A 15,706-nucleotide genomic window follows, 5' to 3' on the forward strand; every position below is an offset into this window, starting at 1 on the left:
CAGAGATGGTTATCAGTCATTCCATGTACCTCTGCTGCTGGCGGTAGTATATTGGCATGAGATGACGGTTCATCAGTCCCTCTGTACTGTCTGCTGCTTTTCGATGTGGTGGCCCTGGCTGAGATCAGGGGCAGGGGACCAAAAGCAAACTGGGATGACTCCGAGTCAATCCCTCCTTTCTGGTTTCTCAAAATCAAGAGTCAGTCTCTGCCTAGAATAGGGGGCAAGTGATAGCTTAGAGAACAGTGGTATCAGAGAGCATAGGTGCTACTGTGCAGAATCTGCACAGAAATGATTGAGCTAACGTGGCCATTCATGGGGCGGTGAACCGCTGCACAACCCACCCATTGCTCTCTCCTCCCCAAACTTTCTTGGCTACCGTGGCAAGATCGTCCCCTGATTTGTGTGATGAGTAATAAGAATGCAGCGGAATAAGAAACACTGAACTTGTTAGTGGAGATTAAAATGAGGGGGAGCGCAGCCTGGTGCTATGACAGTCCAGGCAGGACCATTATTAAGCGGTACCGGGGGAGAGAAGCCAGCATGCCGCTGCATATGACAGGTCCAAGGCACGACAGATCTTTTCTTTACCAGGAAGGGAGGGGGCTGATGGGAGCTCAGCCCCCATTGCTATGATGAACGAACATTACCGAGCCGTTCTGTACCATCTAACGGGGATGACCAGGAGTCATTCCTATTTTACCCAGGCCCGCCCGGTCAGCCTCACACTGAAGCAGCCAGGAGCACTCCCGTGTTGATACAAGTGATGCGGTTATCAGTCATATTGCAGCCATCTGTCACAGGGAGGGGAGAGGAAGCAAATACTGTGGCTTCACTGACATGCAGCATCGAGTCTACCAGCAGCATTCAGTAGACATAGGGTGACATTGAAAGAAGTCAAACTATTTCTTTCCCTTTTCTTTCACGTGCGGGGGAGGGGGGAGTAAATGGACGAGCTATTCCCTGAACCACGCCGGATAATGTGTTTGACCCTACAGGCACTGGGAGCTCAGTCAAGAATGCAAATACTTTTTGGAGACTGCTGTGGACTGTGGGATAGCTGGAGTCCTCACTACCCCCTCCCTCCATGAGCGTCCATTTGAGTATCTGGCTTCCCATTACGCTTGTCACGCAGCACTGTGTAGCCTGGAGATTTTCTTTTCAAACGCTTTGGCATTTCGTCTTCTGTAACGGAGCTTTGATAGAACAGATTTGTCTCCCCATACAGTGATCAGATCCAGTATCTCCCTTCCCGCACGGTCCATGCTGGAGCTCTTTTTGGATTTGGGACTGCATTGCCATCCGTGCTGATCAGAGCTCCACGCTGGGCAAACAGGAAATGAAATTCAAAAGTTCGCGGGGCTTTTCCTGTTTACCTGGCCACTGCATCCGAGTTCAGACTGCTGTCCAAGCGGTCACAGTGGAGCACTGTGGGATACCGCCTGGAGGCCAATACCATCAATTTGCGGCCACACTAACCCTAATCCGATATGGTAATACCAATTTTAGCACTACTCCTCTCGTTAGGGAGGAGTACAGAAACCGATTTAAAGAGCCCTTTATATCGATAAAGGGCCTCGTAGTGTGGACGGGTGCGCGGTTAAATCAGTTTACCGCTGCTAAAATCGGTTTAAACGCGTAGTGTAGACCAGGCCCAAGGAACCCCTACAGAAAGTTGGAGGAGGATTCTCTGAAGGACATGCTCAAGGAGCCCTTAGAAAAGTAGCAGAACCAAGGGAGGATAGAATTACAGAAGCCAAGGAAGGACAGGATTTCAAGAACAGTATGGTCGACTGCATCAGAGGTGGCTGACAGCTAAAAGAGAACAGGGATGGAGTGCTGGTTCTGAGTTTTGGCTACAAAGAGATCACTAGACACTTTGGCAATTGTGTTTTCAATTGAGCGTAAAGGGCGAAAAAAAGATTGAAGAGGGTCTAGGAAGGAACTGGAGGAGAGGAACTTTAGACCAGAGGTGGGCAAACTACGGTCCATGGGACCATCCTGCCCAGCCCCTGGTCCCTCCCCCGCTGTTCCCTCTCTCCCGCAGAGCCACGTCACTGCACAGAGCGGCAGCGTGTCTGACTCTGGCTGGTGCAGCAGCCAGACATGCTGCTCTGCTCGGTGTGGTAACTGCTAAGTGGGCTGTGGCCAGGAGATTGTATAAGGGGTGGAGGGCAGTCAGGGGACAAGGAGCAGTTGAATGGGGTGGAGGTTCGGGGAGCAGGGTGGTCAGGGGATAGGGGGGTTGGATAGGCGTGGGGTTGCAGGGGGCCTGTCAGGGCATGGGGGTGTGGATGGGGTCGGGGCAGTAAGGGGACAGGGAGAAGAGGGCGGTTTAATGGGGAGGAGGTTCTGGAGGGGGCGGTCAGGGGATGGAAAGTGGGGGGGGTTGGATAGGCATGGGATCCCAGGGGGACTGTCTGAGGGCGGGGCTGTCGGGGAGAGGGAGCAGGGGGGTTGGATAGGGACTAGGGTTCCAGGGGTTGGTTGGGGCGGGGGATCCCGGAAGGGGCAGTTAGAGGACAAGGAGAAGAGGGAGTTGGATGGGTCAAGGGATCTGAGGGGGGCAGTCAGGGGGCGGGAAGTGGGAGCAGACTGATAGGGGGCAGGGGCCAGGCTGTTTGGGGAGGCACAGCCTTCCCTACCCAGCCCTCCATCCAATTTTGCAACCCCAATGTGGCCCTCGGGCCAAAAAGTTTGCCCACCCCTGCTCTACACAGTGATTGTAAACAGCATGTTTAATTATCTTAGAGATGAACAAGAGAAGAAGATGGGGAAGTAGATGAAGAGGCAAGTGGGGTCGTGAATGGGTATTTTTACTGGGAGAAACTAAAATATGATTCTATTTTCAGGGGGAAAGAGGCAGAGGAATGTGAAAGATTAAGGAAAATAAAGTATGGGATGAGAATAGGTGCTGGGCATATGGGGTCACTGATGCAAATAGGAGGTTTGGAGGAGAAAAGAAGATGGAAAACTTCTGCGACTACAGAGAAAGAGGAAAAGGGATAAAGCCATGTCGTATTTTGTCAATTTTCTCTTGATCCTATGCAGATACAGGAGTGGAAGCAAGAGGGGGATGGTTTAAGGACTGAGTTGATGGTTGTGAAAGAACAGTTGTGATAGTAGATGTAAGACTGAATTAAGTTGGAGAAGCAGAGTTGCTTAGCGGTAGCACAATGACAGAACTGAAAGAGAAGAGAACAAACTTGTAATCGAAGAAGTCAGGAAAACACAGATTGATTTTCACATTCCAGGTGGACTTCACTTGCAGTTTTAAGTTATGAACTGCATAGATTTCAGATAGAAATCATGAGCCAAACATTGAACACTATAGTGCCATTTTTACAAAGTTAATTTTTAGAGTAGAAGCTTACTTTTATCCCTGGAAGACCAAGTCATGAGCAAAGCACAGCTCTCTTAATGGATATTAGGTGATTACTAGTACAAAGTGATTCACCTGTGTGTTTGAATACACCCAAAACACATTTTAATAAGAAATGCCTTGTGTACAACTTGCTTCCCATTTGTGATTACAAAAATTACTTAGACAGAAAAAATAGAACAACATTTAAGTCTCTAGATTTTTTTGGCATTTTAAGACAGCAATTCCTAGGTAACATCTTAAAAACCATTGTGAAAAGAACATTTGTATGGGAAAAAGCATAACACACACACTAATACACTTAAGGGTTGCAAAACAGTACACCTTGCAAATTTTGCCTAATTTAGTTCAATAAGCATTAGTACATTTCCTACAGGATACAACTCAATTACGATCATCTCTAATTCTGAAAGAAACATTTAAAAAGTAGTATATAAGTCTCCAAAATTGTGAGGCTTTAAATATACTTTTATGTACATTAAGTAGTTAGCCTTTAAGCCATTATTTTCATATTTACAGTTTGCTTAGAGAAAATTCTCCAGATACATCTGGATCCAGATAATTATCACTGAAGCTATCCAACACTTTCAGTATAGCAAGGTCTCCTACCCTCCCAGGCTCTGCCCCCTTCTCTATGAATCCTTCTTTGTTTATAATATCTTCACTATGTGCAAAGACAGTTTTCAAGTAAAGCCAGTTGGCAAAAAAAGTAAAAAGGATCGATTATTTCTAGAATGTGGTTCTGAACAGACCACAACACAGCAAAGACACTAACTAGATGAAATACAATTAACTAGAAATAACATTGTTATAAAATAGACCTTCAAATTACTATTAAATATAGACAGATTAATACAAGTAAGACTGTTCTAATTTGAAAATGTAGCATTTAAGTGACAACTTCAAAGATCAGACTAATATTTCTACTTTTTGTCCTGGGTATGAAGCATGATCATGAACTGCATGAACTTTAGGGCTATATTTAATAACTGGTCTTATTTAAACTAAAAGTTTGTTTTTAAAGAATATATTCAAAGCGTATACAAAGACTCTTATTTTACTATCAGAATTTAGCAGTCTATTGACTCAAGCCAATTCTTATTTTACCTAGCAGTACCAACAATACTGACCAAGATTAATTACACCTATCTTTTCAACAGAGGCTGTGTCTAGGCTGCGCCACAATACAAACTACGGAGATGTGAACTGCAGCACGCCAGTGCTATGCCATATCTGTTCTGTGTGGATGCTGCTAGTGCATGCCTAGAGGTATCCAGCTCTTATTGATGTAGTTGTCTTCAAACAGGATTATGTAAAAGCAAAACTAGCTAACTTAGTTCATGCCAGCAGCATCTACACAAGGTAGTTACAATTCAGCACTTTGGTGTGTGCGCTGCAATTCACATCCCCACAGTCCAAACTGCAGGGCTGTGTAGACAAGCCCAGGGTAAAGGTCAAGGCTAATACCTTAACGTAAGCTACTAATCAGTAGAAGAGTATTTATCCGGAAGTAGGAATAGATCTGGTTTACATTAAACAAAAACGGACTAAAAACTTTAGTTGACCCCATCAAATTAAATCTTCACTCAAGATTAAAACCTTAGGCAGAACAGCAAAATCAATGTATTTTCTCATAATCCTCTAGGCCACTGCTGCCCACATTGCTCAGTCAATAACATTCTTAATGATCCATTACATTTGCACAAGCTGGGCTAAAATTGACAACAGTAGTGTCAACTGTTAATTCACAATAGCCAAGACTGTGGAATGAGATTGTTAAAAATTTGATACAGTAACACACTTGCAGCAAAAAACAAAATTTCCAAACTTCTATTTAAAATATAATTCTCAAAATATTGTCATAATTTAACAGAGCAGAAACAAAATGTCCATAAGTGTCTTTTGTTTGTTTGTTTGTCCCTCTTTCTTAATTTACCTGGCAGGACCAACAATACTGTCCAAGATTAATTACACCAAAGGAAGACAAATTACATCTATCTTTTCAACAGAGGGTGTGTCTAGGCTGCGCCACCGTATAGATTATAGAAACGTGAATTGCAGTGCACACCAAAGGCCACCTTAGAAGTTTGCTTTGAGCTGACTGGGTAACACAGACTCACCTTAGAACTGGGCTACATGGTCAGCTGAAGATATCCATGGTGCTGGGAAATCCCCAAGTGGCCCCATAACCTTCAGACTCCAGCATGAAGTGCACAGTTGTAATACTGTTGTGTTCTGGAAGTCTCCAGCCATCTCTTGGGGCTATCGTAAGTAGGTATTAATTGTACAGCAGCCCTGAAGCTTCTCTAACTTACAGAGGGGATTCAAAAGATCCATCAGCAGTCTCAAGAATTGGGGGAGCCATCTTAGTGCTGTCCTTCCCCTCAGTTTCTGTACTGAACACAGGTAACTCAGATGTGAGGATTGAGAGCAAAGTCCATAACATGCTCTTCAGAAAAGAAATGCACAAATTGTACCTGTCTATTTTCATATAATGTTTTTCTTGTAACATAATTGTATGGGGTCTACAGTCAAGTCTTGACACATTAAACATCAAAAATAGCAGCTTCTAGCTTCAAAGAACTAGTGAGAAAAAATCCATACAGGTGTTTCCAGCGACAGGCCCCAAGATCAACATGAGTTGTGCCTATGTAGGGTAACAGGAACTGTGTCTAAGCATCTGAATGTGCCATCTTACAACTGCACACAGTTTGCTACACATTGAGAGGAAGTAGTATACAGAACTACTAGTTTGCCTTTTGCAGTAGTGTGGATCTATAGCTGTGCTCCCATAATACAAGGAATAGTTAATGGAAAGGGGATACAAGCTTAACATATACTTTTACCTAGTGTTCTAGAAAGTATATCCTAGATATATCTCCAGCAACTAGATATTTATTAAACAGCTGTGTCAAACTATTTCTTTGAATGTAGATATAATGATAGGTTTTCAGAGAGAGCAGTTATTCATCCCAGTGTTTGCAGAGAACTTTCAAGATCCAGAATGCTTGTCACAGGATTCTAGATTATGATAAATCCTGGACAAATGCCATTTAATATATTAAACAGTGGAAGAAAAGGAGAATAAATTTGTCCTCTTAGAAAAAGAATCAGAGCTATAAATTCACTTTATGATAAAGGATTAAACTGCCAGTAAACCTAGTAAACAAAACATTTTTCTTAAGCATAACATTAACTACCATTAGACAAAAGTTAAAACATCAGTGAACAATTTGGCAGGCATCGTTAACAATGGTGTGTCTACACTATAGTATATACACAATTTTTTTCTCTGTAATATGATTAAAATAGTTCAGTTACTTGCCCTCAGAGTTGAATTATCTGTGTCAGGTACCCTGATAACAACCCATCTTCTTTAATTAAATTAGTTTGCCTACTCATTCAAAAAAAGTCATAAAACATCCCAGCAACAGCTGCCGGCTAGTCACTTGTAGCTCAATAGGTAGCAGTTTTTAAAAAGCCATTAAAAACTTAAAAGAAACTAACAGTCTCCCTTTATATTAGGAAGGAAATCAGGAATATAAATAAATTTAGAACACACACACACACACACGCTACCGGTAGTACCTAATATTAGAACTGCAGAACATAACCTCGTTTCTATTTATTTATTTTTAAAAGAGCAATTTGACAGATGTGTAATACATTAGAACTTACCAAAACAGAATTCTGCCTTTGGCCTTAGCTTAGTTGCATCGCTAACCTAATAAGAAAATTAAACATGTATAATAAATACAATAAGTGACATTACATGTAATATACACACTAGATATTGTATGAACACATTTGGTTTAAGATTAACAATTCAACATTAGACAGAAACAAAATATATGCTTCTATTCCTTATATTTAAGGACCCAATTCATTCCTGGAAAGTGAAAGCCACTCCTGGACACTTGTTGGGCTTTAGATGCTTGGCAGATTTTAACAAGTGAAGGAAACTATTCTCATATCTCTATTTTAGGATTTTAAACTGCTACTCATTAGTGGTGTTTCAGCATAATGAATGTGAAAACAGCAGCAAAGTCCCTACTGGACTTAATGAACTCCAAAAACCCTCTTTGGGGTAAAAAAAATATGGAATAAGGATTTTGTTTTTGAGTTCTGATTTTATTAATCGCCTTCCTGCCCCAATGTGTTTCTAGTGTCTCATCACCATAACACTCCTTTCACCACAAACCTGATTTGTGCACCTTTTCAGATTTAGGACTTGAAATTTCAAGAAGAGTTGTGCAATTTAGAGCAAATTAAGCAATTAAGAGGTGAATGAAGATAGTTGTAAGCTCATCTGTGGTAGTGTCCCTGGACATCTACCTACTCTTATGACCCAATGTTACCCAAAGTTAACCAGAATACAAGACGACAGGAGAATGGGTTGTAGAAGATAGTAAACAAGGAAAGTACAGGTATCAAGAAAAATTGGAAGAGAGGAAGAACAGGAATGAGATGTATGGACAAGAGAAGGCAATTCAATTTTCCCATTCTTGCTATTTCTTACAGGGCATTGTAACACTCTCCATCAATCTAACCTCAAAATTTGCTCCCTTCTGCTCCATATTTTCTATGAATTTCAGAGTACTTTGCACCCCTACATGTACACTTCTATCCCAATATAATGCTGTACTTGGGAGACAAAAATCTTACTGCATTATAGGTAAAACTATGTTATACTGAACTTGCTTTGATCCGGTGGAGCGCACTGCCTGCCCCCCACCCCCCTGGAGCACTGCTTCACCGCATTATATCTGAATTCGTGTTATAGTGGGTCATGTTATATTGGAGTAGAGGTGTATTTAGTTTCTGATTATGTTGTTTCTAGAAGTTTCCTGCGTTGCCTTTAAGAGATTATATGATCTGCAAACTATCATATTAAATGAGGATTCTTTCCTTTGCAAATGGCTTCAGTTTCTCAGAGGCAAACTGGAATGCAGATGAATAAGTACAAGTTCAAATTAGAGTTCAACTTCAATCTATAGTTCAGAATACTAATTCTATTACATACAAGGGCAAACAGTTCGAATTTAATTTTTTTTAAAGTAAATCTAGACAAGTAGCATCAAGAAACTGGTAAAAAGAACACCTAGACACGTTTCTGCATTCCTTACTGCTTTGACTAGCTCTAGTGCTTTTAATGTTTCTTGAAACTTCCGGAGCAGTAACCACATCAGATTTTTCCCCCCCCCCCAAGTATAATATCCGATATACCCCCCAAAACTACTATCTGTAATTTCATAGGTAAGGCCAGATGGAACCACCGTGATCATCTAGTCTAACCTCTGAACAACACAAGGCATGGGATGTCCCTGAATTAATTCCAGCTTGAACTAGAGCATAACTTTAAAGAAAAAAAAATAAATCTTGATTTACAAGTTGCCTGTGACACAACATCAACTATAATTCTTGATTAATTGTTCCAGTGGTTAATTACCCCCATTAAAAATTCATGCCTTATTTCCAGTCTGAATGTGGCTTGCTTCAACGTCTAGTCACTGGTTCTTGTTATACTTTTATCTGCTATATTGAAGAGTCCATCAAAATTTTTTGTTCCTTATGTAAATACTTATAGACTAATCATGTCATCCCCCCCTCAAAACCTTCTCCTTGTTAATCTAAATGGATTGAGTTCCTTGAGTATATAAAGATATGTTTTCTATTCTTTTCATCTTTCTTCTAGCTTGTCTCTAAACTCTCATCAATTAAAATTAATCATTAATGAGTTCTGGCAATTTCATAAAATCATAGCTGCTAATATCACCAAAATAGAATTACAATCTTACATATAGACTAGAAATGTATCACTTATAAGTCAACTGACATACCTTTGAAATGTAGGTAAGTTTAATAGCTCCAACAGGTGGAGAGCCAGAGGGAAGGTTCTATATTTAAAAAACAAAAACAAAAAGACAATAATATGGTATGAAACTAAATTATCCTCCTACCACACAACATGTTCAATATATATGCATCAAACACAAGGAAGCTAATCAAAGCTTCATGAAAAAAATTCTATTCAGTTGCATTCACAATACAACATTCAACATAATGTATGCTTTAACAGGATTTAAACTATTTGGTTTCATTTATTAAACATCTGGTAATCAACTAAAACTGAATGGTTGCTGGAAATAATGCTGGTGTTAATTGTTTCAGAGGTTTATGTATTTTACTAAAGGAAAAAGGATTCTTGCATGTTTGCATCCAGGAAATCCTCCTAAAAGCACTTTTTCCTTAACAGATGTTGAGTCAAGCTGATGGCATCTTATGTATTTTAATAGAAAAGAGACATACATCCACTCCTTAGCTACCTGCAAGAATGCTTCCCTTATGTAATAGTATTTTCTAAAATATATTAAATATCCCAGTCTCTTGCAGCAATACTAAGTGAACTGGAGGAAAACAGGAGGTATACAAGTTCCTTACTAGCAATGTTAAGCCTACAAGCCTGATTACAGTTTGGATTGCGACAGTCTCTTGAAACTAGACACACACAGGCCTATTAACATGTATTTGTGTTTTTTTCATAGCAAGTCTATAGTTGGGAACTGCAATTTAAAGGAGCAAAACAATTATGTACAGTTTACTGCATTCAGTGGTAGAATATGGTCAATCTTCTATTTAATTTGTTTCCAGTGAAACTTACTGTGCATCTCTATTTTTATCATATCTTCTGTCTTCAGTTCTGTTCCATAATAGGATATTTCATGTTAAAAATACATAGGTATGGAAGAAGAGGAAGAAACATTAACTAACAAGAAAAGCTGTCATGACCTATTTTGGGGGAAAAAATGGAATGAAGCCATGTTTGTCATATACACATTTCTCTATACTTATTCTCCTTCCACCACAAATTCTGACTCAAGATAGTCTTTTCTGACTTATGCTGTCACTTAGGGTATGGCTACACTTGGAATTTCAAAGCGCTGCCACAGCAGCGCTTTGAAGTGTGAGTGTGGTCGGAGCAGCAGCGCTGGGAGAGAGCTCTCCCAGCGCTGCACGTAAACCACATCCTTTACGGGTATAGCGTGCAGCGCTGGGAGCCGTGCTCCCAGCGCTGCCGCCCTGATTACACTGATGCTTTACAGCACTGTATCTTGCAGCGCTCAGGGGGGTGGTTTTTCACACCCCTGAGCGCGAAAGTTGCAGCGCTGTAAAGTGTGAGTGTAGCCAAGGCCTTACTTTCCTACCTTTGCACATCCACACACAGTTTCAATGTTTTACCATACACCTAGTAACCAGAAGACTAAATCTACTAATTAGATCCTGATAACAAATGAGGAATGCCCAGCGCAATTCCCATATAAAATTCCTTTCCCTCCAAAAACTCTTGGAAAAAGGGACAGTGCTGGAATCCTTACTGTGCACTGTTCTGAGACTCTCTTTTTATTGGTCTCTAGCTAAACAATAACTGAATCTAGAAGCTCCTCTCCCCCATTCCCTTCTGTTTGCTGGAAAGGAGTACTCTTTGTTCCCCTTTCCAATTCCAGAGCCTCTTGGATGGTGCAAGGCAGACAGCCTGTTATCTACCTCTTCCTTCAGCCTCTTGGCTACTCCAAGTACTATTCTCCACTACTCTGCTTTCCACCTTAGCCTCTATGGCTATGGCTCCACCTGAAACTTCAAAGCGTGCGAGAGTGTGGTGCGTATTCCACATCCTCTATGGGTATAGCTTGCAGTGCTGATTACACTGAGGCTTTACAGCGCTGTTTCTTGCAGTGCTCAGGAGGGTGTTTTTTCCAGACCCCTGAGCGCGAAAGTTGCAGCGCTGTAAAGCGCCAGTGTAGCCATGGCCTAACTCTTCTTTCACAGTGGAAGTCTTCATTGCGTGCCCTGCAGCAGTTTTCTGAAACAGCAGTGTAAAATTTATTTTTCTTATGATAAGACTGATCAATTTTTACTCTGCTGCAGATCAAACAGGTCTAAGCAGTGGCAAGGACACAAAAGTAGATTTGCAGGCTGAGGAAGACGCAATACTTAACATTTATTCACATTTGAAAGATTCCTTGCAACCATAAGGGCTAGAAACTTTACATTCTGCAAAAATTGACAGTGAACCAAGAAAGCATCCCTCTTTCTTTTTTGAGCCTGTGTGTGGCAGGACAGTTTTCATCCCAATGTACAGCAAAAGCTATTTTATCTGATGCTTTACCAACCAGAAAGCTCTATGAACCGGCATTTCTGATCTTCATTGAAATACCGGCTTATAGTCCAGTTGGAGTAGGGCTGGCAGGGGGTTAGGGCACGGGCTCTGGGAGGGAGTCTGGGTGCAGGAGAAGGCTCAGGGCTGCAGGTTGGGGCATAAGAGGGGGTGCGGATCCAGAGGCTGCTCAGCTCGAGTGGCTCCCCGCAAGCAGCAACCTGTCCCGGCCTCTCCTAGGTAGAGGTGCAGCAGGCAGTTCAGCACCCTGTCCCCGCTCTGAACGCTAACTCCACAGCTCCCATTGGCTGGGAATACAGCACCTGCTGCGCCTCCACCTAGGAGCAGCTGGGACAGGTTGCTGCCACCTCCAGGGAGCCACCCGACATGAGTAGCCCCAGATCTGACACCCCACATCCGCTCCTGTGGCCCAAGCCCCCTCCCACATGCAAACTTCCTCTCAGAGCTGGCACCCCACACCCCTTCCTGCACCCCAACCCTCAGTCCCAAACCCTCTCCTTTGCCAAAACTCCCTCCCCCTCTTAGTTAACTGGCATTTTTCACTTACTGGCACCCACTATTCCCCCAACATACCAGATAAAACAGCTTTTACTGTATTCTGCTTTTACAGCCTATATTTTGGAATAACCAACTCTGTGTACAGATGCGCTGCTAAACATGGTCTTAGGATCATTCATTTCCTAGAATGTCCAGTACATTTACACAACGGAAAATACAACCTTCTCTGCATCTACTTAAAGGCGTGAGTGGAAAAGACCGCTGTGCAATAGAGGTTATGCTTAGGGCCCTACCAAATTCAGGGCCATGAAAAACGTGTCATGGACCATGAAATAAGCCCCCTTGAAAACAGATCTCCCCATGCTACCAGCTCGGGTGCTCTTAGCTGCAAGCCTTGGCCAGGCTGGAGAGGGACACAACTTGCCCTTTCCTTGGATGGCCTCTCTTGAGGGGAGATCAGACCCATCTCCAAGTGCCTCCTCGTGCTTCAAGAAGCTCTGGGGTTGGGCAGCAGCCCCAGAGGTTGTTCTAGCTGGAGGAGGCGGGCCCCATCTCCCTCTGCTGCTGGGAGCACCTCAGCTGGGGGCACCTAGCTGTGAGTCCCACACCAGGATGGGGAGGGACAGGATGGTGAGTGCACCTGATGCCAGGGCCTGCTTCATACAAGCTCTTTGAAGTGGCCTCCACAAAACAGCTCTGCAGCCATTCTACAGCTCAAGAAGAATGAATGAGTCAATTTTTAACTTCAGTCAAAACCCCTTCATCTGTGTGTGAGCACTAACCCTAAGAGAACACAAATACCTGAGTGAAACACTAAAAATAGAGTATATGTATCATTAAACACAAATTCTGAAGAGCTGCACTTTTCACAACATTTCTCCATGTTTCCGTTGATGTGACTGGGACATACCACAGAAGGCTAAGAGGAAAGGAACAGTTGTACTCCCCCCATTAATGTAAATCATCTGAAAAGGCTCTATTTAATTTCTAGAAGTTATTTCCTCTTTTTCATCTACAATTTCTGACTGCCTCAGCCTTAAATCACTTTGATCTATACTGCACTCTCCCTATTTCATTTATGGTTTTGGATATAGTAAGATTCCACAATATTTCAAACAGCATAAGAATATTTGCATGGCACAATTTATTTAGCTGATTTATACTCCATGCCTTAAATGTCTCAATACCATGTTTGCTTTTTCAAAATGGTTTTCTTGTACTGTAGAAGACACATTGGTACCACATACTGTGCAAACAGCTTGTAGTTTCTAAATTTTATTTAGATTTATAAAACTTTTCCAGATCCATATAGTGTGGATGCTACCTCTCAAAGCTGAAAGTATGAGCTACAATTTTGCTTTTCAAGTGGCTGATTGCGCTAATGAGAAATTACTGTTGAACTGCTCAAAAGCACAAGCAGTGGCAGTAAAATTACACAACTGCACAGAAGTAAAAGGTGAAGTAAAAGAGCTGTGTAGTTAAACCAGAGTGAGTACCGGCAATTTAAATTCACAAAAAGCAGCCATGCCACCAAAGCTCGGCTTCTAGTGTCACACTGGTTATTTTAATAGACAACACTAAGTTTTGCTATTAACATTCACAAGTAATAACGAAAACTAAAGAGAATTAAACCCGCTGGAACTTAAGTTGAGCTCCCAGACTTAAGACCAAATGCTCATGTATGCAAGTAATTCCACTGACTTCAATCACATTTTTTGAGAGTGTCAAGCAGAAATAAAAATTTCATTTTAAAAACATGCCTAAAAATCTTTTTTCTGTATTAATCTTCTAAAGCCCAAGTTTAAGATCTCATAATTCTGAATAACAGTTAACACAACTCTCACCAAAACATTTCACATTAAAATATGGTGCAATTTTTTCTTACCAAGCATCACAAATCCCAGGATTCTTGGTCTTGGCACAAAAATGAAGCAAAAATTTAAAAGTACATATCAATCATTTTTTTTTAAACCTATAGAAACCCCATTACTGATTCAGATCTTTTTTTAAAGAGACAAATGAAGAGGTTTTTTTGGGGGGTGGGCATGAGCAGAGTTAAACTACAGTGTTTGTAACTAATCTTCTACAGATGAGGTTGGTACAAACATTTGGTATGAAGACTGCTACAAATTTCAACATAGATGGATACACAATGCATCCAGATGTGCGTTCATCTTGAAAATATGGAATCAGAGTTAAGACTTTAGTAACTATTTTGCAATTTCATAACACCTTTCATCTAAGGATTGCAAGTAGTTTCCAAATAAACATCAACACCTCATTAAGAAAGGAAAGTATTAAAACTGAAAAATGTACTAGCCTAAGGACACAGTACTTCAATTATATAAGTCCTAAACCAGCGCCAACGCTAGTTTGAGGGACCAACAGTTTTAAGGTCCAGAGACAACTCTAGTGGCATTATTTGAGCATAATCCATTGCCAGAAGGACGACATCAAATATCCATCACAACATTACTACATTTGTAAACAGACTTTGATAATATTAACTGTTAGGTTCTGTCACATTTGCAAACTACAGCACAGGTAACACGCCTGGTTTCTCTATGCCCATCTTGCTTGACACACATAGATGGAGGTGCTGGTAATTACTTTTCTTCATTGAAGGTTCTTCGGGGGCCCATCTTGTCACCTCTGTCAATATGTGAAGTTGTTAGGAAATTCAGTAAACGGAGACATGGGTTGAAACATCTTTAATATGCTAATCACACACAACTTTATATCTCCATGTCACCTGATCCACCAGGAGTGGCTGATTGTACTGCTCAGCGTCTGGGAGAGACTAGGGGTATAGATGACTGCAAACTGTCTGGATTGTGTCCAAGCCAAGACTACTTGGCTACTATAAGAGTACAACTGCTGGCTGGTTGGGGAAACCCAGCAAAGAATACAGCAGAAAAAAACATCAGCTCCTTCACGTGAAGGGTATGTATCTGCCATTTATGATAAGGGGGCTCGGGCAAACCATTTATGAGGAGAGGCTGAGGGACTGGGCTTATGTAGTCTGCAGAACAGTGATGGGGAGGGAGGGGATTGGATAGCAGCCTTCAACTACCTGAAGGGGGGGGGTTCAAAGAGGATGGAGCTAGGCTGTTCTCAGTGGTAGCAGATGACAGAACAAGGAGCAATGGTCTCAAGTTGCAGTGAAGGAGGTCTAGGTTGGATATCGGGAAAAACTTTTTCACTAGGAGGGTGGTGAAGCACTGGAATGGTTTACCTAAGGAGGTGGTGGAAGCTCCATCCTTAGAGGTTTTTAAGGCCAGGCTTAACAGAGCCCTAGCTAGAATGATTTAGTTGGTGTTGGTCCTGCTTTGATCAGGGATTGGATTAGATGAACTCCTGAGGTCTCTTCCAACCCTCATCTTCTATGGTTCTATGTATTGGGTTTGCAATCTGGGAATCTGGTTAAAAACTTCAAGCAATTAGAAAAGTAAGAATCCAGGGGAAGATCAGCTTCTCTCATCTCCACACAGCCAGAAGGACACCTCCTCATTTATTTCAGATGCTCCTCTTGCAACTTTAATCCATGTTTTTGTCATTTTGATATCAGACTACTACAGTATACTCTCCATGGGAACACATCTTAGAACAGTCCTGAAAATGTAGCTGATACTGTTTCACAAGCAGTCTGC

General features: G+C 41.7%; 1 protein-coding gene across 3 annotated transcripts in view; it reads right to left on the reverse strand.

Annotated features, from left to right (window-relative positions):
* The window catches only part of PLEKHA1 (pleckstrin homology domain containing A1), a 95,058-nt gene that overhangs the window by 52,501 nt on the left and 26,851 nt on the right, over positions 1-15,706 (reverse strand). For all 3 annotated transcript variants that reach the window (XM_032776689.2, XM_032776691.2, XM_032776690.2), the window contains exons 3-4: positions 9,223-9,279; positions 7,061-7,106 (exon numbers count right to left, since the gene is read on the reverse strand). In XM_032776689.2, coding sequence (XP_032632580.1) covers positions 7,061-7,106; positions 9,223-9,279 — 103 coding nt within the window. The remainder of the gene's footprint in view (positions 1-7,060; positions 7,107-9,222; positions 9,280-15,706) is intronic.

This window comes from Chelonoidis abingdonii, chromosome 15 (assembly GCF_003597395.2).
Source record: "Chelonoidis abingdonii isolate Lonesome George chromosome 15, CheloAbing_2.0, whole genome shotgun sequence".
Lineage (NCBI taxonomy): Eukaryota > Metazoa > Chordata > Testudines > Testudinidae > Chelonoidis > Chelonoidis abingdonii.